Source organism: Osmerus eperlanus, chromosome 21, assembly GCF_963692335.1.
Source record: "Osmerus eperlanus chromosome 21, fOsmEpe2.1, whole genome shotgun sequence".
NCBI classification, from domain to species: domain Eukaryota; kingdom Metazoa; phylum Chordata; class Actinopteri; order Osmeriformes; family Osmeridae; genus Osmerus; species Osmerus eperlanus.
Window position 1 is genome coordinate 8,710,677 of NC_085038.1, and position 27,837 is coordinate 8,738,513.

Sequence of the window (27,837 nt, forward strand, 5' to 3'; positions counted from 1 at the left end):
TCTCGCCTCACGTTACCATGGCCGCGCCTCCAAATGTTCCATTCTACACATGAAACTAAGGGGTTCCACTGAACTGTATTAGGAAACATATAACATATATTATATTATCAGACAGCGTACCTCCATATATTATTTGTTTCAATATTTTTTCAATGGACTAGCCTAGATAAAACCATGAATACAATATTTTTCGAAGTTGTACCTTTATAGGCTACTTACATTGGCCTCCTATTTCCCATATTTGGTATAACCCTTAATTCTAGTTAGGTCAGACGTACAGAGCATAATTATTTTGCTCTCAGGAAGAAAGGGCTGTAGTTTAGCAAGCAATTACAAGTGGTACTATTATTTAACTTAACGTAAATGCGTTTGGGTATTTGAGCGTTTGCTGACACAGGAAACTTAAATCTACAGTGATGTCTACCCCTGCAAGAAGGCGACTCATGAGAGATTTCAAAAGGTAATTGACTGCGAATATGTCGAGGGAATTTGGTTGTTTACTTAAAGCTGTCGTTCGGTCGTAGCCTATGCTCTGCAATAAAAAGTGATATTCGGTGACCTTACGACAGTTACCCCCAGTGTACATCATGTAGTTTTCCTATCCTGCAGACTGCAAGAGGACCCCCCGGCTGGCGTGAGTGGTGCACCTTCAGAGAACAATATAATGGTGTGGAATGCAGTCATATTTGGGTGAGCAAATTTAGACAGTTGGACTCTAATTTGTGTCTTATTTAGAGCTGGCTTTTGTGTAATGGAAACACTCGTGTGATAGGCTTAATTGAAGCTCAAGCCGGTCCTACCAGATGGCCACTTGCTTGACAATGACAAATAAATATATTGAATTGAATAACGACATTCTATCATTCTTACTCTGTCTGCATGTCTCACCCATTTTGCTTTACAACAGGTTTATGAACCCTTTAAATGATATACAATTAAAAATAAAATCACACCTTCACTCGTCCTTAATAGCTTCTCAGACAAACTTGTATCTGTCATTACAGGCCTGAAGGAACTCCATTTGAAGATGGTAAGTAACTACTAATTGCACCTTTATTTGTTGTTTGCCTGGTGGCTGGCTGAGCATTAAGCGAATCATCATCTTTTTTTGTCAACCACAGGCACATTCAAACTTACAGTAGAGTTTACTGAAGAGTATCCCAACAAACCACCAACTGTACGATTTGTTTCAAAGATGTTCCATCCTAATGGTTTGTACTGCTTATGCTCATACATAAATAATCCCACTATTTTGCTTTTGTGCATTAAGTCCATACCCCTACTTAATTATTGGGTAATAATCTCTCCCATAGTTTATGCAGATGGAAGTATTTGCTTAGATATTCTTCAAAACCGCTGGAGTCCAACCTATGATGTATCATCGATTCTCACCTCTATACAGGTACATTTGGAATTATTTGATCAAAAATCAGCAATTAAAGTGTCAACAATAATAAAAGTAGTAGTAATGCATGTAGGGCATATGTATCGGATGTTACGTTGAAAATGGCACAAGGGAAATCCACCCGCATACCCATCCTTCTAAATTTACCCCCTCTCGTTCTTGCCCTGTCTTCCTGGTCTCTAAAGTCTCTTCTAGATGAACCGAACCCAAACAGTCCGGCCAACAGCCAGGCTGCACAGCTGTACCAGGAGAACAAGCGGGAGTATGAGAAGAGAGTTTCAGCCATAGTGGAGCAGAGCTGGAGGGACAGTTGACCTCTGCGATGGAACGAAACCTTTGTCCAAAGAACACGGAATGTTGTGTGATTTAGAGTAGAGTGATTGGTGAAGCATCTTCTATTTTGTGTCTTTTGCCTACACCAATATACAACTTTCAAGCACTTTAATGGTTTGCTCTACTAAGAAGGGGTCCTGACAGATTTTGTTTATCAACCCTCAGATATGTTTTAACCTGTCCACCATCCAAATACATAATGGTTGAGTAGATCAATAATTATTCACTTTTTAATAATTGACAATAAGAGACATTACAGTTCATTGGTATCCTACTCTGGAATCAGATATGATTTACATGGAAACCTTTGCCAGCCATGCCACATCATGCCTCCTCTTTTTGAAGCATGCCTGTGTGAATGCCTTCCAATGTGTTTGCGTGTCTGTCTCTCAAATATGTATATAACACCTCATATGAAGTTATGTGCAGAAGACATGCACAGGATTTTCAAATGTCATTTTTTTCAGCACTTGTAATTAAAGGCTACCTTTATTAGTAAAAAAAAAATGACATGATTGTGTATTGTTTTATTGTGTCCAATGAAAGCTAGATACGTTTGTCACAGTGAAGTCTGGATAGGTTTCATAGGCACCGGAATCATTTGATCAAATTGTGGGAAACCATGTGACTCACACTAATTATGGATATAAAACCTGTGCACTCTATCCAATCCTAAAGCACTAAAAGAATAGTACAAAGGGGAAACAAAACTCGACTACCCTGTGCACCAAAACGGAAGTTCCCCACCATAATGTCTGCACATTGCGCACGCGCGATAGTTGTGTCATCTTGACGCAATACTGACGCACGGATGTTGTGGAGCTCATGTACAAGAAGAAATGCATATTTTTTTGTTGCGTGACTGTGTTTTTAAATGCTAATTACATCAATGAACACATTAATGCAACATATATCTATTATGGCACAATGGGCGGTGTTGAGGCATTGCGCGGATTGACCAGGACACATTCAAGCAGCTGAAGAGCTAGTCGTGTCCCCGGTATCTTTGTGGCCAAAGGGCAAAGTCACTGTTCAGCATTGGTAAACTATAACCATTTTGCACCCAACAATGAAGATGTGGCCTGCAAGAACTTTAAAGCCATTATTGTGGAAAGTAAAAGGCGCGTATTGTTTATCAACTGTCTCCCTCACCCCGCCACCAACAAGCACATTAGCCTACAGATGTAATGCATCCTGTGCAGGAATAAGAAAGTCATGGACAAAACCCACTGGATTCGACACCGGCTTGACGACCTACAACAGTCTAACCAAACAGAAAGAGCCACTTATCCTGGCACAGGAAGGAATTGCTACTTGGTATGGAAGATATGGTTTTTGGGGACATTCTGTTGCATTTAAATAATGACATTGATAAAGCTTGTACTGTGTTCTCTTTCACTGTAGGTATAGTTGTGGACCCACAGTCTATGATCACGCACATCTGGGTCATGCATGGTAACCCACAATTTAGTCTCATTGTCGAGCATCAATATTAAAATAAAGACATTCAGCAGTTGATTTGACTTTCTTTTCCTGTCCTAGCTCGTATGTAAGATTTGACATATTGCAGAGGATCCTATCCAAGGTCTTTGGAATCACTGTCATCCATGCAATGGTCATCACTGACATTGATGATAAAATCATAAGAAGGAGTTTGGAGGTAAGCCGACGATGTACTTTTCGGTCATCTTTAAGTCAACAATCATTTTGCAATGTTAGTTTATCACAACTTTTCATTACAGGAGAACATATCCCCAACGGTCCTGGCCAGAATATATGAGGAGGACTTTAAAAATGACATGTTAGCTTTGAAGGTGTGTGAGTATGAATTGTGAGGTGTCTTTGCAGTCTCCTGTGTGTTTCAGTATGAACTGAAACACCCATGACTGTATGTAGTGTGAAAAAGAGCGAACATCTGTTGCATATTTAACTTTTATGTCTTTTTTCCTTTTCTTTTTGAGGTGACCCCTCCTGCAGTGTACTTGAGGGTGACTGAAAATGTACCTCAGATTGTGGCTTACATTGAACAAATCATCCAAAATGGACATGCATATTCCACAAAACAGGGTAATTACATGACAAACATGCTATTCAATGATACCTGTTTCACATGGTGCCATTATGAACTATCTTTAGAAGTAGGTACTATATGTTTGATTGTTTTTCCTTCAGGTAATGTGTATTTTGACATCCAGTCCATCAGAGATCGCTATGGCAAGCTTACCGGTTCTGGAGATGCTACTACAGAGCCTGGTAAATGTTTCTGGTTTGCGTAGGGGCTGTTTCGTGGGTTCTGGTTGCTCCCTACTGCTCAGTAGACTAAATGCTGTTCTTGAAGACCATAGGCGGGGCAGCTGAGAAACAGAAGTACATGTTTAACATGCTGTATGCATGTTATCTTGGATTGTCTTTGAATGGATCTTCAAGAGACAGTTTTTTCCCCTCCAGGAGAATCAGAGAAACGTGACGCTCGGGACTTTGCGCTGTGGAAGAGCTCTAAGCCTCAGGAACCGTTCTGGACGTCTCCCTGGGGCAACGGAAGACCAGGCTGGCATATCGAATGCTCCACTGTTGCCAGGTCTGAACACTGGTTGTACAGTTTGGTCCCCCTGGTTTTGTTTATTGACGGTTTTGTGCTTATATGCGTTAGACTGTACAAAACAATACATTTCATGAGTTTTATTTTGATGCTTTTCAGCTCTGTGTTCGGGAATCAGCTGGATATCCACTCTGGGGGCATTGACCTGGCGTTCCCTCACCACGAGAATGAGATTGCTCAGTGTGAGGCCTACCACCAGTGTGACCAGTGGGGGAATTACTTCCTACATTCAGGTGGGCCCCACGTGTCAAATGACATGAACAATGCATCGTGAACTCCCTCATTAGGAGGTTGTGGTTGAATCTCTGTTCTTTTGTTTTTACTCACAGGACATTTACATTTGAAAGGCAGCACGGAGAAAATGTCCAAGTCCCTAAAGAACTACATCACTATTAAGGTGACCAGTTGTTTGATAACTCTGTGAATCATTAGTGTTTGAAATGTGTAATAATAACGTATTTACAGACTCTGTCGTCTCCATTTTCTATTTGTTGGTGTCTATTTGAAAGCAACCCATTTCGTTTCCTTTCTCTCCTCACGTTAATTCATATTAGGATTTCCTGCAATTCTACTCTGCAAATGAGTTCCGTATGTTCTGTCTGCTGACTAAATACAGATCAGGTAAGAAGCATGTCTGAAGTGTTGCATATCTGTACGTTTCCATCAAACTGCGATGTGGTTCAACTTAGTCTTCTCATCCATCTCTACAGCTATCGACTACAGCGATGCCAGCATGATTGAAGCCAGAAGTTCCCTGGCAACCATCGCCACTTTTACCCACGATGCCCAGGCCTACATGAGGGGGCAGCTGCAGTGCCAAGCCGTACAAGAGGGATCACTATATGAAAGGTTGGAATACTTTCCTGAATGGATATGCCTACATTCAGTGGTTACCACCTTTTTCTTTGACACTCTTACCTCTCACAAGACTACCTCCCTTTGGCCCCCGAGCAAAAACATCATCTCCACTCCCTGGGTTTTGTGTTTCATAGGCTAGAGGAAACCAAAGCAAGTGTTCGGAAGGCATTGGCTGATGACTTTGATACACCGAGAGCTATTGGTGCCATTATGAACCTGGTGTACCATGGCAACCGGCACTTGCAACCCATCACTAAGGTACCCTCCAATGGAAATGTTTGTTCTTTCTAAACGAAGAGAGTGGGTGTGGAAATGAAAAGCTAAAAATGCATCACTAGCCAAATAGTCTTGGACTAAAGGTTTTGTCTCTGTAAGTTCAGTGGCGTTCTTTGTGATTTCACGCACACACATGCACTGTAAAATGTATAATGAATATTAAAATGAATATGTCCTTTGGCTGGCAAGCCTGTTGGTTCACCGAGGAGTCCAGCGGTGTTTGGGGCAATGCTGTCCTACATCAGGGAAGTCTTCGAGGTGCTGGGGGTTGACCTGCTGAATAGAAAGGTCAGAGGTTAAAGAATATATCATTTGAATGACGGCCCTCAGTCAACACAAAGATGTTCTTATGGATTGAGGGTTGAGGTGTTTTTTGGCCTTGACTGGTTTAACTGTCGTTCCTACCTCATTCTCAGGAGAGCCAAATTGAAGACTCTTCCGGAACCCTCCAGAATGTAGTGGAGCAGCTGGCTCGTTTCCGTAGTGAGGTCAGGGCCTTTGCCCTGGCTCCCGTGGAATCAGCCCCTGGAGAACCGGTCCCAGCCAGGCCGAGACCGCGCCCAGACAGACTGCCTCTCCTTCAAGCCTGTGATGTGCTGCGAAAAGACCTTGCACCCTTAGGGGTGCTCATAAAGGTGTGTGTGTGTGTGATTACTCACTTATGTTTAGTCACACGTGGCCTCAGATCATAACTGGAGTGTCGTACTTGTAGCAATACTTTAGGCATCCATCGTCAACAAGCTTCTATGTATTTGTGATGGCCTTTTTTATTTACTTATTGTCTTGCAATTTCCGGGTCTGAATTTGCCTGGCTGATATTCCCAGATGGATCTCGTTTTGAATGTTTTTAGGACAGAGGGACCAACTCCACATGGGAGATAACTCAAACGAGATCTGCCGATCAAGACAAGTAGCATTTCCGGCCCGACGTGCTTCAGCTGGAGGGACCTGGCCCACATCAGGACGGCTGAGGAACGGCCCTAGAGATCCGTGTTGTCATGCAGACCGTGTCATATGCTCGCCAGACTCCATGGGTGGTGATGTCTGAAGGCCCGGAATCATCCAGAGTTAGTCCTTGTGCGCCTCTGCTGGTGTGCCCCTGCAGGTGTGCGATTAGTCCACTAGGTGGTAGTCTACTGTCAACTGTTGGACGGGGGGCCGGCTTTGACTGAACCCTTTGGAGTGAGGTTAATGTAGGTGCACTTTGACACAAGGTACTCTTGAGTTCTAATTCCATTGGAATGTCATTGGGAAGGACCTCTACAATAGTTTGCCAACAGTTTTAGAACTGAGGACGTGGACTGAAATGAACCTCTGAAGTGGCTTGGTTGTTGCACAGCCAAAACAATTGTGGAATTATATTTTGCATTTATAGGAGGTTATCATTGCCACTAAAATATCTATCCAATTTGGGGGATGTTTGATTTTGTGTGATTGACAGTTCCTCTATACCTATAGTAAATTATTAGTAAGCTCTCAGGTAAGCATGTCACTGTGATGTGCAATGTAAAGCTCCTCAGTGCATCTTACAAATACATTTAATTTAGTCAGTAACTATGCCATGGATCTAATGTGTTTGTTTAAGTGTTGTTTAGGCTTGTTGAGCTTGTTAACTGTGTAGTCCATTCCCAGTCTTGAAGTCAGGATTCCTCTCTGGTTTAACAGAACCAGAATCCTCTTGCTGTAATCTGTCCAGCTCCACTAATATCATGGAACCGTAGATGATGTTGTCAGGTTAGCGTAATTAAGTCACAGGCCACATTTGTGTTATAAATGTATGCTGTCTATAGAAATTGCTAGAACAATGGAGGATTGAATCATGACCTTGCTGCCATGACGCAGTTTGTAGCGCACAGACAGGGTCGGACTGGCCGTCGGGAGAGTCGGGAGATTTCCCGAGCGGCCGCGACATAATGCAAAAAAATGAATATGTAGAATAATAATACACGGTTGTGGGCCGGTCTGCGTTTCAAAGTCATGGGCCGTTTTTTCAGTCCCAGTCCAGACCTGCCCACAGACGTCTGTTCTTGTGAACCATGCTAGGAATCGTGTTCCTGAAGGGCATCTACTCCTTTTCCTGGAACTGTCAGCACAGGTTACGTCTTCTCATACGTTTGAATGTATTGGATTGGTCTAAGTAGAGGGTACAGGGGAAATCCCCTTTCTTGACACCTACTGTAGGTGAAAGTGGAGGTGGGGGAGGTCAATAAACATGTTAGAGCACAGAAGGGGTTCCAAAGACGGCCGTCAGACTTATAGCAGCTTGCATTCACCTGGCCCCCTACAGCCCTGCACTGCGCTCAAACTACTGTCGTCTTTTCTTCCTCCACCGAGAGCTGTTTTTTTTTTTATCAGAAGAAACGGGGAGAGTGGAATTTGACTGTCCAGCTAAAGGAAAAGTTTGGACAGACTTTGATACTGTTCAAAGTGATTAAGACGACAACAAAATTGGGTCCTTGGAAAACCCTATAAGCGTGACCTTCTAGTGCGGCATAGATCCGCATTTGTTTACAGCCGGCCAAAGCCGATTTGTGGTGTGGATCTGGCAACCTGGCATGCCCTAAGCCGACCACTAAAGAAGACTTTCCTCGTTCTTCCCTTAGCCGTTGATCTGAGGCGCTCCAACCAGCCAGGGGGTTACTTAGGGTCAGATTTAACACTTAGGCTGTTTCTTTGCAAAATGACATCTTCAGGACAGCAGTCCTCTTGACAGACCTATTGATGATGTGTTGTCTTTTTTGCATCGGGAGGGTCTTGCAACATACTGGAGTGGTCTGTGCCAATGCTCATGCGTAATATGCACGCGTGTACAGATCGGGAATGTGGATGCACACACCACACACATTAGCACGCGCGCCTGCCCATCCACGCACACAGCTTCGCACACGCAGAGGAAGGGGCTGAGGCTCTGTTGTGATAAACGAGGGCTGGCGTGCTCTGTCCCAGTGCGTGCGTTTGTCAGCTCCGTCGGGTCTTAGCCCAGCAACCCCCCCTTTTCACCCCCTCACCCCCCCCACACCCAGTTCTGTCACGGAGACGCCAGCACTGAGCTAGCGGAGGGGGTGAAGGAGCGAGCAGGGTCTGCCGGGCCTTTTGACATACAGCGTGGCGATTCTTGACGCACGTCATCAAAAAAATCACTCTTGCGCACACATACACACACACACACGGGGATAGAACAGCCTGCGGAATGGCCCATGGGGGAATTCTTTGATGGGACTGCAGGATTAAAGAGGGACATCCTGCTCTCTCCAGATGTTGGCTTAACAGTATCCCAGTGCACATCTGTCCTATACAGCACAAGGAAGCCCAGAGAACAGGAAGAGGGACTCCTTCTAATCAGGACTGTGTATTAAACTGTACATGTGCGCGTGTTTGTAATCCCTCGTAAATTCAGTATCGAGGTGAATCCATACAGTAAGTCTATAGACGCATACAAAGACGGTGCCTAGATTTGGCGACTGCTTTGATATGCATAGAAAGTCCAAAACATAGAGACCAGAAAGACTACTTGAAGGAGAGCAATCAACGGGGAAGATCGGGAGAAGGGCAGCTTTCTTAAGGATCCACAGGAACCGATTTCACACTAGATGCTGGTAAAGCCAACATAATGTAGAATCCCATAGGAAATCTCTTTCTGCCCTTTAAAAACGGACTGACGGGCCAGAAGGACTGATTAATCTGTCACGGTCCGCCAGGGCCTATTATTTCAAGCTTCATTTAAAGTGTTCTGGAACTGATCAGTGCTGGAGCCATTCCACCTTGACACACGTGACCACAACAGAGTATTTCCTCTGATCAAGATGAATCTCAATCTTCACTTCATATCTGTTCATGGACAATGTGCACCGTGTTTACGGAAGCCCCAGCCCTCCTGAATCAGGACAGGTGCCTTTGCCAAGAACAGCTGAAGGCATTAGCAGAACCCTTGGCGAGGTAGGAGGCACAGCCTTAACCCTTGTGTTATCTTCGGGTCATTCTGACCCATCAGTCATTGTGACCCACCGTCGTATTGCGACAAATTTACCTCATACAAAAACAAAGTGAAGCATTTTCTTTTAACTGTCGGGCTGTCTCAGACCCCCCACATTGGAATGGTTAAAAGAAAATTATTTTTATTTGTTTTTGTATTGGGTAAAATTGGGTAAACACAACGATGGTTCGTTATGAACCTTTGGGTCATGTGACCCGAAGGCAGCACGAGGGTTAAAGAGGAGCCGTGCTGGCTTGTGTTGACCTCCGGCAGAACCAGGCTGTGAGGTGATACCTGCAGAGAGCAGACTGACTGTCTGTCCCAGAATATCCACTCACATCTGCTACTCAATGAGTCTTCCAGCTCTAAGGATACATAGTATGCTGTAATCCTAGGCAGTGGTACTTTTTCAAAGTTCCAATTGGGTGTGTCATACAGTAAATATTGGAGTAAACCTGTGCAACGTCAGCCCATCCAGATCACACATCAGCCCATCCCCCTCCCTCTTTCATCCCTTTTTGTCTTTGACCCTCCAGGGTTGATGATTTGATCAACAAACAGCAGATAGGTCACCACAGTCATTCATAATACCATAAAAAAAGCACAGATACTGTTAATGAGAGCTGAAGCTGCATATGGCATCTACGCACACACACACACACACATATTCACACACACACACCAGCTGGATACCTGACATCAGTAACACTAACAACACTCGACGGGGGGAGTTTGCCAGTCTCACCAAGCAGCCTCTTAATGTGGGGGATGCACGTAGGCTAATTGGCAATTTAATTATCCACGTGTCGGGAGAGAGTAACTGTGACTAATGCTGTCATTACAGTGAGTCACTTTTGCAGTGACCCTGTCATGCTGTGTCCAAGCTGCACCGTGTCTTGGCTTTGAGTCCCAATGAGTGTGCCGTTATATGACAGGAAATGAGACAGCTTGAGGATACAGCTTCATAAAACTCATGTATTTATGACTGGAAGTTATCATACGGATGAATTCCCACATGATCTAAGCGGTGTGTTCTAGACGGTTCCTGTACGGCCACCCATGTTGAGTTCAACCTGCCGGACTCTTATCATTAAGTACTTTGACCTCCTCTTCGTACATCTTGGATTGAAGTCACAGTAGAGCACTGTTGAGCTAACTCAGGGTGCTGTTGTATCATGTTGTTGATGTTGTTGCGCTATTCTGGGCTAATCCAAACACACACACATACACTAAAGGACAGACACGACACCCAGACTGGGGCCAGCAAATCTAAGTCATCTTTTTTGGAAACAGTCATCCATTTCTGTTATATGTTAAAGATCATTAGTTCAAGGAGACTCAGTAAAAATAAACCTATTACAGCATTGCAAACAAACAAAGAGGGCGCCAGCAAGTCTAAATCGCTCTTACAAGGAATCGGACCAAGTTGACCCACAATGCAATAGATTTCATTAACGATTTTGTTGAAAGATGGACCGGACTAAATGTATTCTTTTTTTTTTATTTCTTTTTTTTACATTTATGCATTTAGCAGATGCTTTTATCCCTAGCGACTTCCAAGAGAGAGCTTTACAAAAGAGCATTTTTACCCAGAGATGATGATGAGGCTTCCAGTTTCTGTCACATTGGGCCTATTTCATTGAACTACTGTATTTACGACACTTTTGTTTTCACTGCCACTGCTATGCCATTACTTTTAATTAATGGAAGGTGACAGACAAACTATAAAAGTTTAATTAAATAAAAGAATGATTTTGAATGAGCCCATGATTTTGGAATAAGTGGTCCCATTAAAGCACTTCAGTTTTGTAATGAAGTGTCTGACCCCTGATTAGGGAGCTATTACTGTAACTGCTGTTAGTCCTGTGTGTGGCACTAGTGGTTGTGTAAGGAAATAGGTCATGTACTGTATATCTTGACCTGGGAACTGGAGAACCACAGAATGCGCAGACAGTCTGACTGTTTGGTCCTAACCCATCAGCTCCTAAGCTTTGTATGTGAATATGTGTGTGCATTCGAATGTGCTGAATGTCTGGTCGCACGCACACACACACACACACACACACACACACACACACACACACACACACACACACACAACCTGTTTGGACATTTTCTTGTTAGGCTGTCTGTGTGGGCTGTTATCCCCCTGTTCTGTGAACCAATCCCTTCATTTCTTTGTTATTCACTTGTCTTTGTCTGGCCACTAACAAGAAACTGTGATCCTCTTTGACTTGATCATGATCTGTTATCAAAACAACCTCAACCTCAACCAGCCAAACCTCCTGTGCCACCAAGCAATAGAGTCAATACCACTTATGCGTAACACATATACAGTAGAAAGAGGATTAACTAGGACCATTACATCCAGACACCACTGCAAAACATTGACACAAACATGTAGCTAAGTGGTATGCAAACCATTAAGGAGGCTTTGATTGTGATCCTTATCATATTCAGATGAAAACACCACCAGGTTCCCTCCTGGTTACCACCTACCGCTAACAAAACATCTTATTTCGTTGTGTGTTTAAACAGCTGTCACTGTAACAGTCAGATAGCTGAGTCAGATAGGTCTCATTAAGGTGGACAGCAGTCACACTAAAGTAGATCATATTTATGCCTTTTCGCTGACGGTCATAAGATTTCCCTGGGGTTTGCCTTGGCGACACAGCACATAAATCTTAATCACACGCACATGGAAAGTGCAATTGGTCACAGAAACCTTGCAGACTGCATAATCACGTGGATGGAGGTATTGTGAAGCGCTGTTGAGAACAGACAATTCTTTCTCCTCTCACAGCTGTGAGATTTCCGAACCCACTCTTCCAACACAATCATGGGAAAAGGTTGAAAACCACAACTGAACACATTAGGAACTCATTATCTCACGAAAACCAAGGGATGAAGAGAAGACTGGATGAAAAACAAGTCCAAAAAGAAAGTGGAAGTGTTGGTGGCGAGCAGGATTAGGAGGGTAAATGAGCACATAGGTGGTGTGTTGTCCAGAACAGCATGTACAGTACAGTACTGTACAGTAAACATGAATGCTTTATGTCCTCACAGGGCCTGTGTGAGTCAGCAGCCCCTACCAGAACATTCTGCACCCCTAACATAGGGTAGGAGCGGTCTCCTGAGTCCTGATAGAGGTTTCCATTCCTTAATATGTTCACTTACGCTAAAGTAAATGTTTTTGGTTCTAATTTTATAAAGATTATAGGCCATTGTAGATGCTAGGTTGGTGAGTAATGATATGTGTTTTTGAGCATGCTGGCTTTGTGACACTAAGTAGGCCTACCTACATGTGGTCAAATTAACTCCAGATACAAAAACATAAAATGCAAAACACAAAATGACAAACAAGTTTGAATGTTTGCTCCAGGTCAAAGCTTCCCTTGGTGAGTAGCTGTATTGTCCTCAAGGCAATGGCAAGGTACTTATGTTTTTGCATCAGATTAGAGGTGACAGTAATACTGAGAACACATGTTGTGATCAAGCTTAACTACCAGAATTAACACTTGAACAAAACAAAAAAAATAGGCAGTGGTAAAACGTCATAGGGATCACAAGCACTCTGATAAACAATAACAGTGGTGAACAATACTGATTAGACACCATCAGGGATTAATTGTAATCTTCTGAGTGTGTGTGTAATTGTAATCTTCTGTGAGTGTGAGTATGTGTGTGTATATAAGCACACACTGAATGAAGACGGTAGGCAGATGAGAAAATAGGCAGATCTTAATTTAAGAACAGGAACCATTGTAGAACCGAATCCCAATTCTCACCCATTACACCCATTTGAATCCATCGTGGCACCTCCAATTGAAATATCTAATCTTCTTTCGGAAAGATTATAAATCCAATCTGGGGAGTTGGCCATGGTCATCACACATACACTGGTTGGCCACTGTGGATGAGCTTGGTCTCTGATCTCAGGGGACAGAGACCAGGCTGAGATCAACAGTTGAATTAACGCCACAATTACCAGGATTATCTGTCAAACAGATGTCACCACCCCTGCTCAGTGTAAGGGACGCCGCTGAGACCATTAATAAATAACACAGTGGCAAGCAAAGAGAGGTGTTATTGTGTGGGACATGACCCCAACAAAAAATGTGCTTGTTTGCTTAATCCACAGTCATTGGGGGAGGAGGAGGTGGTGTGTTTGTGTTTCTGTGTTGAAGGGTGTTTTGGAGTGGAAGATGTTGCCCATTTTATGATCTGACAAAGCAGAATTCAGGAGATAATTGATCAAACCAAAGAATAGTGCTTCTGCTGTGTTTTTGTTGTTGTTGATCGAGCTGGCGTGTGAATGAGAGAACCAGACGGTGGCAGCATTTCGGATGTTTAGTTTGCTCATATATGCGTTGCGCTCAGCTGCATATGACGCACCATCATACCGTGTCTACCTATCGGGTATTTATGTTGTTTACCAGCTAACAAATATTTTCTGAAATTTGAACAATGTTTTCACACTGTCACAAAGTGCGCTGTACAAACCATGTATGTGACACTGCATTCTAAGGATCATGTACTGTAAACGTACAACACACTAATTGTATATGTAAAACAACAATTAGGGTTTACTAATTCAGTGGCAAATCCAGTGCTGCTACTGGACAAGGATAGATTACTTCTGCAATTAAAAATAAACTAGAACGTGTTATGCAATGAGTGTTGACACTTTTCTTGCTGAATGTAACGGAATGCCTGAGCACTTTGCTGCCATAAACACGCAGTTAATTAAACAGGTTAGAAATTTTCAGCGCTTGCTTGAAGGTTAATAATCGAGGTGTTTTCCACGAAGGCTTTCAATGTGCAGAAAACAAGTACTACACTTAATTGTTAAACGTTCCCCCTCAACAACAATCATAGTGTATTGATTTGGTAAAATAAAACAAATTATTAAATGAAAACAAGACAAAAACAATAAGGGTCTAATCATAATAAAAATATCTGGAAACTATTATTTGCTGTTTCACTTAATTCCATAGGCTACTTCTGTAGATTAATCATTTGTGAGATGGGGATGGTTCCTAGTAGGAGGCGGGATCAACAGGGGGAGGGACTTACTTTCTGTGTGACAGAACAGATCCTATTCTACTATCTGTCAGTTGATTCCACCAATGAGTCCAATGAGCTGAGAGAATTCAACAGGATTGACAGGCACGCCCCTTCAAGCTTGCGCCGTTTTTTATGACTGTGTATTTTCCTTCTATTTTTTTTAGCCGAGCTGGGTGTAATAACGTCACATGTTGTTTTTCTCTACAGTGCAGTAACTGTATAGAGTGCTGTTACTCGCTGCTTTACGATTGCAGACAGCGGACCGAAATACTGGTGTCGGGAATGGATTAGAAAACGGATTTAGGCTGCTGCTCCGTAGTTCCTTGCTTTGGAAATATCGTACAATAACTAGAAGTACTTTAGAAGTACATAACAAGCGACAGAATGGCAAGTCCACAAACGACGGGAGGACACCTGTTATCGAATATAACTAATAGCAGTAATAATATCAAGAAATATGGATACCTAAAGAAACAGAAACATGGGCACAGGCGTTTCTTCGTGCTAAGAGAGCCAAGCGAGGGGTTTTCTGCACGGCTGGAATATTATGAGAGTGAGAAGAAATGGAGAAACAAGTCTGCTCCTAAACGACTGATAACTCTGGATTCTTGTCTGTGCGTAAACAAGCGCGCGGACGCAAAGCACAAACACCTAATCGCCCTTTACACCAAGGACGAATACTTTGCAGTGGCGGCTGAAAACGAACAGGAGCAAGAGGACTGGTATATAGTTTTAACAGATTTAATCACAGAGGGGAAAGTGTATGACAGCCCTGCGTCCACGTCCTCTCTAGTGGGATTCGAGGAGGCCAACTACGGTATGATTACGCCCGCAACCGCCACTTACAAGGAGGTATGGCAAGTCAATTTGAAATCTAAAGGGCTGGGTCAAAGCAAAAATTTGACAGGCGTCTACAGGCTATGTTTATCCAGTCGGACAATCAGCTTCGTGAAACTGAACTCGGAGACTGCGGCTGTCAGTTTGCAGCTAATGAATATTCGTAGATGCGGCCACTCAGATAGCTTCTTCTTCATCGAAGTGGGTAGGTCGGCGGTCACTGGCCCAGGCGAGCTTTGGATGCAAGCTGATGATTCCGTGGTTGCGCAAAACATCCACGAGACCATTTTGGAGGCAATGAAAGCCATGAAAGAGCTCTCGGAATTCAGACCGCGGAGTAAAAGTCAATCCGCCAGCACCAACCCAATATCAGTGCCCACACGACGCAACTTAAACAACTTGCCCCCTAGTCAGACAGGGCTGGTGAGGAGGTCAAGAACGGATAGCATTGCAGCCACCTCTCCTGTCAGAAAGTTCACCTCCTGTCGGATAAGAACGGCCAGTGAGGGAGACGGCAGCATGACCAGACCAGTCTCCATGTCAATATCCATGAGTGGAAGCCCCACCAGTACCAGTTCTGGCCAGAACCATCTGAGTCGATCTCACACCCTCAGCAGTGGCCGGACATGCAGAATGTTGGAGTCGGCCTCCAACCTCCAACACAGCAGGTCCATGCCCGTGTCCAATTCTCCGCCCTCGGTCTGCAGCCCCATCAGCCTCTCTCCCAGAGCCGGAAACATCACCCCAGACCCGGTCCAGCGGCCATTCAGCTGCAGCGCCTCCATGTCGGGCTCCCTCAGCGATGCAGGCTTCATGCTTTGTGAAGAGTACGGGTCCAGCCCATGCGACACCAAGTACCTTCCCATCACGCGGAGCGACACCCCGGACTCTCTCTCCAGCACCCCCCCTTCCCGGGAGGCCAATGACCCGTGTGGCTACATGATGATGGACAGGCCAAATGGCAGCAGGCGCGTAGGCGGCGGTGACTTCCTGGCGTCCGACAAAGCCTACAGGAAGAGGACGTACTCGCTGACCACGCCGCGTCAGCAGAGGGTCCCGGCACAGCTGTCCTCCGCCTCGCTGGACGAATACACGCTGATGAGGGCGGCTCACGCCGACCACAATTCCCAATCCGCCTCCCCGAAAGTGTCTTACCCCGAGGACTACGGCGACGTCGAGATCGGCTCCTCGTCGAGGAGCTCCAGTAGCAACCTAGGAGATGACGGCTACATGCCCATGACACCGGGTGTGGCGCCGCCAGGCGGCAAGGCCGACAACTACATGCCCATGAGCCCCATGTGTGTTTCGGCTCCCAAGCAGATCATCAACCCCAGGGTGCACTCGCACCCCTCCCCCAGCGGAAGCTCTCTGGAAGACAGTGGCTACATGAGGATGTGGTGCGGCTCCAAGTCCTCCACCGAGAGCCTGGACAGCCGCTTGCCAAATGGCGAATACATGAACATGTCACCCGGCAACCCGCACCCTCTTCAGACCCCACCTGACTACTTCCTGGGCCCGCCTCCTGGAGATCCAGCCGCGAAGCCCACTCACTCCGCCAGCTCGCTGCCGCGGCCGTCAAAAGCGCAGGCCTCCAAGACTGAGGAGAGCGACCAGTATGTTCTGATGAGTCCCCAGAGCCAGAGGCCGGTGGTGGGGGAGTCTGACTACTACTCTGTGATGGGCAGTGCAGCTCAGGTGGCAGCTAACAACCCTTCAGTTCCCTCCCCCGTCAGGCAGATCAGAGTGGAGAACCTGCCACATCGGGGGAGGATTGGGAGACCCAACAGGCTGTCTCTGGACACTTTCCGGACCCTGCCCAGCATGAACGAGCACCCACTGCCCGGGGAACCCAGGAGCCCAGGAGAATACATCAACATAGACTTCAGTGGGAGCAAGTACTCCCCACCCTCAGCCTCAACTGAGAGCCAGTCTTCATCCCTGGGTTCCAGTGGCAGTAGGAGAAGGTCTCCTCTCTCGGATTACATGAATGTGGAGCTCGGCTCCCACTCACCCAAGACGGAGCACACTCCTGTGGGACGGTTGGACACACAGCCAGAGCCCTCCATGTGCCCCCACCCAGAGGAGACCGGAGAGTACCATGTCAGTGGGAAGAGAGGGCAAGAGTGCCCAACTGACAAAGTCAAAGATGACTACACAGAGATGACATTTGGCATGGCCAACACACCTCCACAGCTCCTCCCTCAGATGCCAGCAAGGTATGGAGATATCCGTCATGTCATTGTAACGCAGTAGTCATAGCATTGCAATTATATACAGCACACACACACACAGTTTGTATAGGCTGGATATAAACTGTTTATATAAGGACTGATGTATCATCTGACATTAACATTTGCTCCATCTCTCAGCCCCAGTGTCCGGGAAAAGAGACCATCCCTGGAAGAGCAGGATGTCCCAGGTATGGGGGTGTTCCTGCTGGAGGCTGGCCCCACAATGGACCCAGACCGATCTGCCAAGGTGATCCGGGCCGACCCCCAGGGTCGCAGAAGGCACAGCTCCGAAACGTTCTCCTCCACCGCCACCGTCACGCCCGTGTTTCCCTCCTTCGCCCATGAGGTCAAGCGCCACAGCTCGGTGGAGAACATCTCGTCCCGGAGCAGCGACGGCTCAGACGAGGAGTGCTCTGGCAGCCCCATGAGCAGGAAGACCTCGGCGGGCTACCAGACCGGACTCAACTACATCGCCTTGAACCTACTGGAGAACAGGGACATGGAGCCGTGCGAGGACCTGGTCGGCTTCAAACCCACCAGCTGCAAGGGAGGCATCCATGGATTACATGCCACACAGTATGTCTGCTTGGGATTCAAGGAGGCGGCAACCACTGCCAAAGGTGAGTGTGGCGTGCGTTTGTGATAGTGGCTTGAGTTACCAAGCCATAAAATGGCTGAGGTAGAATACACAAATGGTTACAAATAAGCCATCATTTATTAAATGTGTGCAGAAGTAAAGGTAGGTGAAAATGTGCATATTATTATCAGGGTCAGCTCAATTGTATACATTTATTTTTTATGTAGATTGATCGTGTACAGACGATATGTGCTGTGCATGATGATGATGGTAGACTATGCATATATGGTTTAAATAACATACTGCAGTAAGCTACTGCGAACTTGGTTAGGGGAGCTAGATTTGAAACATGAATGACCAGTGCTGCAGTTCAGAGCTGGATTCGCATCTGCCACGTGCAGATAGAAAGCTGTTTCTTCCCCGCACGAAAAAAAAGGAAGAGAAAACATCTTTCGTAATATGAAGGTGCACGGGCATGTTGATGTAATTAGCTGAAGTGGCTTTGCACCGTTTGTACCGTGCGGAAATATATCGTTTTGTTTACTTCCAAGTTGCCTACACTACCGTAGGTGGTTCCCAATTCCAGGGAATTTGAAACGTGACCAGCGTGACGAACGTTATACTTTGCAAGCAGCGAGTAAACAAGCTACTGCGTAGGCACCATGACACCGCAGGATAGGCAGCGTCGTTGGGTTTGAGCCAAGCAAGCGCAGTTTCCATTCAATAACACGTTCAAAACGTTTTTGAAACAAAACAACCTTTAGGGAATTTTAAAAACGTGAGACGTTTAGTTTAAAAAGTGCATATTTAGATAAAAGGGCATAATATGACATAAATGCATGTTTTGTAGTTGAACTAAAAAACAAAACAAAAACATGATACTATACCTCACAAGTAGGCTATTTACTTTGAATTACATTATATTAATTATAGGCCTAGTAGTCAGCACAGATTTTTTTTCCAAGATTTGCAAATCAAGATTTGCATTCAAGCGTAAACAGCTTTGTTTGAAACAACACATTTTTTATTAAGTTGACTGTGTCATGTTGCATGTATCCACAAACGGTACATGTAAATCCTTCCACATCTCTTCATGATAAAGGATAAAGCTCATTTTGCTTGGAATTTAAATGAGCTTCAAGTTGACCAGAGCTGGAACATCTTGTTAGTTTTACAATGACACATATCCCCAGGCAGTTCCCATCAATGACTTGTTTTCCAAACTTTGAAAGCATGTAGGCTAGGCAAAAAAGAAAGAAAAGTGCAATGGCCCTAAGCACGTATCACAAATCATTGTGGCCCGACTCTACCCTCTGGTCCATCTCACTGTCCCGGGGTCAATATTTTATCCCAGAATAGCCTCTGTGGTTGCCAAAAAAACAAAGTGTCGTGTTCATGGGGTTGGACATTGACTCATTGAACCATGTAAACATTAAGCTTGGGCAGACATGTTGACAGTAAGGTGAGGTTTCACCCTCTCCCTGCGTTGTTATCAGCCCAGTATGTCTGCGTGGGTGCATGCATGTGTGCAATGTGGACATGTGAGGCCCTGCACATGTGTTTGTGCTTGCAGGCAGCGATTTTTCATGTCCCTGTTGAACTAGAGGTTGAAAAAAAAAGGGGGAGAGAGATCAGGTAATGATGAAGCGTCTGGGTCAGGAATTCCTGGCAGTGTGTAAAAGTTGCTGCGAGAGGTGAATACTTGCTTGTTTTTGTCAGCTATCAGCTTAGGGATGCTGAATAGGATTGTGGGGGCTTTTCTTTTTCTGGGAGGCCCGTTGGAGAAAAACAGTTAAACATACACGTGGACTCTGGCACGTACACGGTTTGCCTGACCGTTGCTTGTATGGAGGCGGGGGAGGGGGGGGGTCTCCCTCCAGCCCCCCGGCATGTGAACAGAAGCCCCAGATTTGGGCAAGGACGCGTTCCCTTTTCTTCCGCTATCTAGAGGGTTTGTGTGGGAGTGAGAATGAGTGTGGGTATGATGTGTGGGAGACGGCACGTGCACTCCGCTGCGTGTCCGCTTAATTAGGCGGTTCACGCAGCAGAAAGAAGATGGAGTGAGAGAGGCAGAGAGATGGCCCTGAGCCTTCAATGCTCACGGGAGGACGAGGAGGGGCCAGTGCTGGGGGGGGGCGGAGCCTGGTGAAAGCCCAGTGCTTTTTAAAAAGCAACAAACAAACCAACCAAGAGGCCCCCGGCCAAGGTGCATTCCGGAAGGGCTTGGGAAAATAGAGCTGTTTGGTCGTTTCTTGAACATTCTGTCCGCCTACCAAGGCACCCCAACGAAGGGGTCAAAGTGTGTGGTTGTATTTTCGGCAACTTACTTATTGCCTGATATGGTGTTTATCTGGAAGCCTTATCCCCAGTTGGGCCTTAGCGCCTTGAGTAAATGAATAGCCTGGTGTTTGTTTACCTAAAGGTCCTTAGCCTTCTCCGAGCACGTGGGCACCAGTGTTTACCTGAGATGTGACTAATCCCCGATGCTAATACGAACCCTTCCCTAAGGCCATCACACTGTCTGGTCCTCCCAGGTGGATGTTCTGTTCAGAGATTAGCTGGCAGTCAGGACATGCTGCTCTGTCTATTCCATTCATTCCCTTTATGTGATCATGTCTGCAGTCCTCGCTCATAATTCTCCCTCCTCCCCTCGCCCTTGTCTCTGCCCCCTCCCACCCCTCGTCTCTCCATCCATCCCTCCCTCGCTTCCTCTCCCTCCTCCTGGTTGACGTCAGGTGTCGAGGCCCTAATGGCAGCAGGTGGTAGCAGGTGGCTTGGAAACGGAGTCAACATACTCAAGAGTGTTTATGTATTGACGGTGCCAAGGAGGGGTGGGGGGGGCCTCCTTGAGAGGAGGGAGGAGTGCTGCTCCCGCTACTCCTCCTGCTGCTGCTTCCGGAAGGATCCGGAGCTCTGCTCTGCTCCTCCTCGAGTCGTGGCAGATGGTCGGCCCTGCACCTGCCACCTCTGTGTGTGCTGCACCGCCCCACCCTCCACATCCAACACCCAGCGCTACCCCCTACCAGTGAGCAGGCACCCCAAGGCCAGGCCAGACCCCGGCCCAGCCAGGCCCAGCACCTTCCCTTGGTGGTGGGCTCCTACGACGGCTTCTCGTGACGGCCACTCAACCACTCTTCTGGGGCTAGGAGTCGGGGTACGGCGGTGGAGAGGGAAGGAGGGGGAGGGGGAATAAAGTTGATGCAGAAGGTTAGGGACAGGAGGATAGGGAGGGGGTATTTGTGTGTGTATGTGTATAGCCTAAAGCTTATGGCCTGCACTCGGGTGTCCGCTGGTATCCTCTCAGCTCATCTACGATGTGTCACACCACGGTCGTCAACATCCCCCTCGTCGTCATCGTGGGTGCAGATCGCTAGCGGCCTCTCGCAGCAGCGCACGCACAAGCGTAGGGCACGCGAGGAACGCAGCAGGCCTCGGCCGGCAGGCCCGGCCGGGTCGGAGGCCGCTCCACCCATGCGTTCTGTTTTGTTTGGTCTGAGAAAGAGAAAGAGGCGATCTGGTTTCATGACAGCCCAACATCCCCCCCCCCCCCCTTCCTCTCTATCTGGAAACAGAAGTCCAGGAGCATGCTCAGGAAGATCCAGTTTCGTGATCAGAGACGACTGTTGAGAGGTAGATGGGAATCTGAGAAGCGTGTCTATCTCTCGATCTCTAAACAAAAAAAAGTTTTCATTTCTATTTCTCTTTATTTTCCAAAGTCCACGCCGGCGCTCGCCTTTGAGTCGTACGCTCCCTTCCGAAACCTTGCTAAATCTTCCCGCTTTTTTTTCCACGCACAGGCTTTCAGACTGTCACCCTTGTGTCTAGGCACACAAGCACGCTCACACACACACAGGTAGTGTCAGAGTTTCCATGTAGCCCTGCTGCCGACAGTGTGACACACACACACACACATAGCCCAAAGTAGGGCGGGATGTTCCGGCGCCAGATAACCTCGTCGCCGATTAGATTACTCACACGGTGGGAGGGATTAGATGTTGGCCAGACACTCGTAGAGAGAGAGGTGAATGAAAGGGCCATTCTGTCTCTGTCTCACCCCCCATTCCAATACACAACACTCACTAAAACACACACATCAACAGATACTGATTTGGCACGCCATTTAGATTCAGATTTCAGGCTAAATTACAATTTCCACAGCAACAGAGCAGAGAGAGAGAGAGAGAGAGAGAAAGAGAGAGAGTCAGATAGACCCCAGGCCTGATTCTACATGCATGGGCCTGACTCCCCTGACTCCATCATCAGGTCAGCCCAAGCCACAGCCACAGTCCCCATCTCTTAAGCCCTCACCACTGGGTGGATTCCTGGAATGCCCAGATGGCAGTGAGCACCACATCTGGGTGAACTTTATCCAGCGCATGCAGCACTCTCGGGCAAAAACCTGCCTGTCCCCCCCCCCCTCCCCCAGTAAAGATTACTACTGCTAGCCTCTCTGCTGGCTGTAGCCTTAGAGAGGATGTGTCCCATTCAATGTTCTCTTTAGTTTCTCCCCCATTATATCTCTCTCTCTCACATGCAACCACCAGGGAAAGAGTCATGTGTCTCTGTTTTTCTTTTTTTTCTTCCCCCCCCCCCCTCTCTGGTATTCAAAGCAGTGACCGGAAGATAAATGGGTATCGCTTCTCTCTCTCTCTCTCTCTCTCTCTCTCTCTCTCTCTCTCTCTCTCTCTCTCTCTCCGTGCTAAATATATCAATGAAGGACTCCCTGCCTCCCTGCAGTTGCTGGGCACTGTGCAATACCCCCCTCCCCCATCTCAAGGCTTCAGGCTTCCCTGAGATTATGCAATTATTATACCGTTGAAGACCACCCTGGGGCTTGGAAAGAGCCAGTTCTTACATAGCTCCACCCCCACGCACACACACACACACACCCTGAATAGAGCTGCAATAGGATTAGGCTAGGATAAGTCCATCTGGCCCACCAGAACTGGGACCTTTGAGCTACTGGAGGAGTGTGGTGGCCCCTGTCATGTTCAACTCCTGGCTTGTCTCACACTGTTGATTCTCCCTGGGTGTGTGTGTGTGGATCCACACCTAGATGATGACATTCTTGGCTGTGTTTGTGTTTTTGATGTTCTCTGGGAGAATCCCTCAGAGGGCATGCCGTCCCCTCGGGGGAAAAGGGAGCTGAAGACTCTGTGTACCGTTGGGTTGGGAACTGGAGCAGTTGGCTCGCTGGATTGAGAGGGGTTGCTGTGTGTGTGGCTATATGCGGCCGTGGCTATGTGTGTTGTGTATGTGTGTGTCTGAAAGGAAGAGAGAGAGTGAGAGAGTGCATGCCTGCTACGAGGATTGAGGCCTCGGAGGGGGAGGGGCTTTAGTCCACCGGAGACTTCCATTCACACAGAGGCCCGATGCAAATGGCAGCACACAAACAGGAACAAAAGGTCACAGGTCAGACATTGGATACCCACACAAACACGGGCAGGGCTGAAGAGAAAGGGAGGGAGGCAGAGTGAGGTAGAGGGCAGAGCCTCAGACCCAGACACCTTTAGCTCGGCTCATGGATTTAACCGGAAAGTTTGTTATTGTGACACAAATAAACCAGTGAAAAGCCTAATCGGCATTTACAGAGGCATTTCAGATGTTCCAACTGTCTGAAACCTTACACTGTGTGTGTGTGTGCGCACGTGTGTGTGCTTGTTACTTAGTGCATTTCAGAAAACCAATTGATCTTAAGCACCAGTATGCTATTTTTTATCCCAAAATGAAGGCACATGCCTCTGTAGTCGCCCCTGGTTGCGGTGAAAACAAAGCCTCCCTTATCCCGGGAAGGGAGCCCCAAGCTGACCTGCTTCCTGCACCTGCACCGTTTCTCTGAAACACAGTCACAGGAAATCACAGAGACGTGCCTGTCATGCCTATATGACCTACCTTTAGAAAACAACAACTAACTAACAAGCTAACTTGTCTTTCTTTCTCTGTGTCTTTCAGATTGAGTGGCAGATGGGAGCCTTTCTGAAGCCCCTATCCTCCCATCGCTGTATGGAGGACACTGGGAGCCTGCTGCTGAACTATTGACCTCTGACCCTTTGTGCCACACCCCTCTGGATAGGTCAGGTTGTGCCTCATGGACCCTTGCTACCCCCCCCCCCCCCCCCCCCCCCCCCCCCCCCCCCACCGCCCGTTGCTCCACCCAGACCCGGCCTCACCTCCTGGTGGTCAGGAATCTGAGTGCTAATGATGTCTCAGTGGCTGTGTGGATCTTATGCATTCTCCTGCGTATGCGTGCGCACATGTGTGTGTGTGTGTTCTCACTGGCTCCTTGTGTCAGTGTCTCCTTTTCCTGCTTGGGTGGGACTGTAAGACTGTGACTTGGGAGGCCCAACCCAAAAATTCCTTCTTCAGATAATTTAACAAACAGTCACGAGGTACGCACATATTATTTATTAACTTAAATGGGTATTAATTTAAGTGTGTGTGTGTGTGTGTGTATGAGTCAGATGGAATAAGAGAGAAAGACCAACTATTTTTGTTTTTCAGCAATGCATTAATTTAACAATTTAAGTTCATTACAAAACCCATAAATATTCCCTACCTCAGAACGAGCCAGGATACAAGAGGCACACTGAGTGTAATAAATATATTTAGATTAAAAGTACTATTTATTTTGGATGCTGAATGTTTCTTACGACCAACCCAAAGCCTTAACATCTTTGCTGTCCTTGTATTTTCTATTTAAGATGTTTATTTAGACCTATATCTATATATTGTTTATCTATATTACGTGGAAAGTCAATAGGCACAGATTACCATGATAGAGAAACAGACAAATGACATATTAGAGAATTTTATGGCAGGATTTCTTAAATTAGATTTATAATTGACAAAGTATTTTATCTTAATACATTTTTTTCCCCTCAATCTTTACTCTTAACTCTTCTTAAAATGATATCTTTATGATAGTTTTGTGAAACTACAAATGAAAGGTTTTATTACAGGTAACAATACACACAGTACGTTCTAACACAGAGATACAGTATGTTCTGGATATCTGTAAGAGTTCTGCATGAATGCACCCAGGCATCTGTACTTCTATGTGTACTACATGCCCCACAATTCCTTCAGTTAAACTTCAAACCTCAGACACTCCTACCTACCTGGAACCCCAATACCCCAATGTTTTACTCAGCACTGGGGGCATTGCTGTGATGCAATTGGACGGTACAACATCGGATGTTTCAACAGTTGGGTAGAAGCTCAGGTGTTGAGGTTGGACCTGATTGCCATGTTTGTGCTGCCGTCAGTCATTTGTATTGTAGTCCAGCCACAACACCTCCTCACAACTGTATTTTTGAACAGAACAGACACGCATGAATGTAAAGCACCTTGTGTGTAGATCACGGACATCAAGTACGAGGAACTGTATCAAAGTATGAAATGGTATATATCTACCACACATCTGTTTGTTTGCAATGGCCTGAATGTGTAAATGATGTACATATTATAAAGAGGTGAACTTTAATAGGCTGTCCAATCATAATAGAGCATCTAGATTACTTATGTTACAATGAAATCCCCAGACTGTGTTCAAATGTTTTGCTTTTGCGACCTATTTTCTAAAAGGGTATTTGCTTTTGGATTTTAACGTATGCTTTTATTCTTCACAGTTACTGTGAATACATTTATAAAATTTAAATAGAGAAATACTTAGTCTATTTTATGATAGTTACATCTGCCTTGTTGAAACACTTAACTCATGGCATATGCAATAGATAAACAAATAAACCCATAGTTTACAAAGTGGAACCAAATGTAATTGTGTCGATATGTTTATACATTTTTAAAGAAAGGAAACTATTTTGCTGTTTGTAAATTTCACTCTGCCAACTTCTGATGTTTTTTTTTTTTTTGCCACTGGAACATCAGTTAATTAGTTAAGATGTTTAACCGAAATCTCACTCTCTGTCTGCATCTACAGTTTTCTTATTTAAGGGTTGGTATTTGAACTCTTGGTTCAAAGTTGAATGTGCTGTCTTCCATTGTATATATTCCCTCAATTGCTCGTTGTGATGCTGCTCATAAGAGATGACATTTTAATTATAGTAGTACTGCTTTTTGTCTGTATTGATTATGGATGGCAACATGCAATAAATAAATATGTTTATTTGGTTCAACTGAGTCTCTGTTGTTGATGTTCCAGAATGTTCCTTCTACCTACCAGCCAACCACTCGTCTGTGTTCTATTTTTAGGGTGAAGGATAGCTTTGAGGAGTTGATGTTCCCATGCTTCCCCTTCTCCAATGACGTGTGTTATCTAGAAAAACAAATAGTTCCATTTGCTAATACTTGATGTAGCAAGACTGCCAGACTTTCCATTCAAAACAACACCATTCCCCATACTGCCCTTCAATATAGGATTCCTGCTGTCAGTTAGGATAAACGAGGAAGTAGTTGAGCCCAGGACTCTCGCAAACAAGAAGACATAATAGCTTCCTGAACATGGGCTGACAGAATTAAACAGTGTTAAGACTCTCTCCCCCATCCTTCCTTCTCAGTGGAAAGAAGGATATTCTAGGCTTCCTCAAATGCTGTCTGGTCCTGTTCCTATTGCCCCTGGCTCTCACACACGCCCCCCTGAGTAGCACTACGAAGGGCTCAGGAAGCTTTTATTTAGCTAATTACTTCCTTCCCAGCCAAGCCTCAGACAAAGGGGTTGATAAGCAGGTCAATAAATGGTCTATATTTGATTTCTAAAGCACACAAACACACATGCCTTTCTTTCTCTTACACACACACACACACACACACGCAGAAGCATGTACCCCCTTGTTGACCTGTGCCATGATGCCACAGCAGGCACAGCATCAGCTGGATCAGCAGGGCTCTGCAGCCAGGCAGAAACACAAGCTTATGCAACAGCTCCTGTCATCACATCGAGGACAAAGTGTTCTGTACCCCCACCGAGCTGTTGTATTTTTATACAGGGACTGTTTAAGGGCATATCTGTACCAAAGTATATGGACGAGAGGACAGGACAGAGGAGAATGGAGGGGAGGAGAGGAGAGGAGGAGAGGAAGGGAGAAGGGAAGAGAAGGACGTGAGGACTGGCGATGAGAGAGGCCTTCATTGTTGTCCGTGGGAGAACTTGTGAAAGTAGTGTTTGTGTTCAATATCGAAGCCTGACAAGGACACCATGGGAGTGCTCTGGTAAATTGTTCCCCAGGCTCACTCGAACAATCCAGAAGGTTTCGGATGAATATATTGTATGAGATGACTGGCATAAAGCCCGCACGCACACACTTGCATGTGTGCACACACACACACACACACACAATCGACATATGTAATTCCCTACATAAAGGGAATTACATATGTTCCCTATATGATGAAGATATATAAATGCCATCATGTCAGTATTGTAGGGTAGAGTATAAACAAACTCAAGTGTCCCCAGCCTTACACTGAAAAGCTCAGAACCCACACATCCACAAAGGCACAACAGAAACCCTTAACTAAACAACAATAAATCAACATGCACCAAACAGAACACTGCAGGCTGGAGGCAGGAGACTTGGATAGCTGGTATGTCTCACTTTAGATACAATTTCCCCTAATTGCAGAGATCTACGTACATAGCTAGCTATTCGATCAGTTCAATTCATGTGGGTCAGTTTGAGTGGGCAATTAAAGCACAATGGTAATAAAAATGCCAGAACTGAC

The 27,837-nt window shown here is 45.8% G+C and overlaps 3 protein-coding genes across 3 annotated transcripts; all 3 read left to right on the forward strand.

Moving 5' to 3' along the window:
* The first annotated feature begins 275 nt into the window (after positions 1-275).
* On the forward strand, positions 276-2,244 carry LOC134007754 (ubiquitin-conjugating enzyme E2 A). The gene is made up of 6 exons (XM_062447413.1): positions 276-460; positions 610-690; positions 1,005-1,030; positions 1,122-1,211; positions 1,314-1,402; positions 1,591-2,244. The coding sequence occupies exons 1-6, from the start codon at positions 417-419 to the stop codon at positions 1,717-1,719; spliced, it is 459 nt and encodes a 152-aa protein (XP_062303397.1). The 5' UTR covers positions 276-416; the 3' UTR covers positions 1,720-2,244.
* A 287-nt stretch (positions 2,245-2,531) lies between these two features.
* cars2 (cysteinyl-tRNA synthetase 2, mitochondrial) lies at positions 2,532-6,883 on the forward strand. The gene is made up of 15 exons (XM_062447310.1): positions 2,532-3,055; positions 3,143-3,193; positions 3,281-3,398; positions 3,481-3,552; positions 3,700-3,805; positions 3,911-3,991; positions 4,187-4,316; positions 4,437-4,570; positions 4,667-4,734; positions 4,892-4,958; positions 5,048-5,186; positions 5,330-5,453; positions 5,661-5,759; positions 5,888-6,106; positions 6,323-6,883. The coding sequence occupies exons 1-15, from the start codon at positions 2,808-2,810 to the stop codon at positions 6,383-6,385; spliced, it is 1,719 nt and encodes a 572-aa protein (XP_062303294.1). The 5' UTR covers positions 2,532-2,807; the 3' UTR covers positions 6,386-6,883.
* A 7,708-nt stretch (positions 6,884-14,591) lies between these two features.
* Positions 14,592-26,295, forward strand: irs2a (insulin receptor substrate 2a). The gene is made up of 3 exons (XM_062446416.1): positions 14,592-17,564; positions 17,718-18,199; positions 24,109-26,295. Exons 1-3 carry the CDS (start codon positions 14,896-14,898, stop codon positions 24,111-24,113), a joined length of 3,156 nt encoding a protein of 1,051 aa, XP_062302400.1. The 5' UTR covers positions 14,592-14,895; the 3' UTR covers positions 24,114-26,295.
* The last annotated feature ends 1,542 nt before the right edge of the window (positions 26,296-27,837 follow it).

Excerpts from the sequence above, each read along its gene's own strand:
- LOC134007754 (XM_062447413.1), top strand. The coding sequence starts at position 417 with ATGTCTACCCCTGCAAGAAGGCGACTCATGAGAGATTTCAAAAG. Across the intron at positions 691-1,004 it reads TGGAATGCAGTCATATTTGG|GCCTGAAGGAACTCCATTTG; the intron begins GTGAGCAAATTT and ends CTGTCATTACAG. Across the intron at positions 1,031-1,121 it reads AGGAACTCCATTTGAAGATG|GCACATTCAAACTTACAGTA; the intron begins GTAAGTAACTAC and ends TGTCAACCACAG.
- cars2 (XM_062447310.1), top strand. The coding sequence starts at position 2,808 with ATGAAGATGTGGCCTGCAAGAACTTTAAAGCCATTATTGTGGAAAGTA. Across the intron at positions 3,806-3,910 it reads TGCATATTCCACAAAACAGG|GTAATGTGTATTTTGACATC; the intron begins GTAATTACATGA and ends TTTTTCCTTCAG. Across the intron at positions 3,992-4,186 it reads AGATGCTACTACAGAGCCTG|GAGAATCAGAGAAACGTGAC; the intron begins GTAAATGTTTCT and ends TTTCCCCTCCAG.
- irs2a (XM_062446416.1), top strand. The coding sequence starts at position 14,896 with ATGGCAAGTCCACAAACGACGGGAGGACACCTGTTATCGAATATAACT. Across the intron at positions 17,565-17,717 it reads CTCCCTCAGATGCCAGCAAG|CCCCAGTGTCCGGGAAAAGA; the intron begins GTATGGAGATAT and ends TCCATCTCTCAG.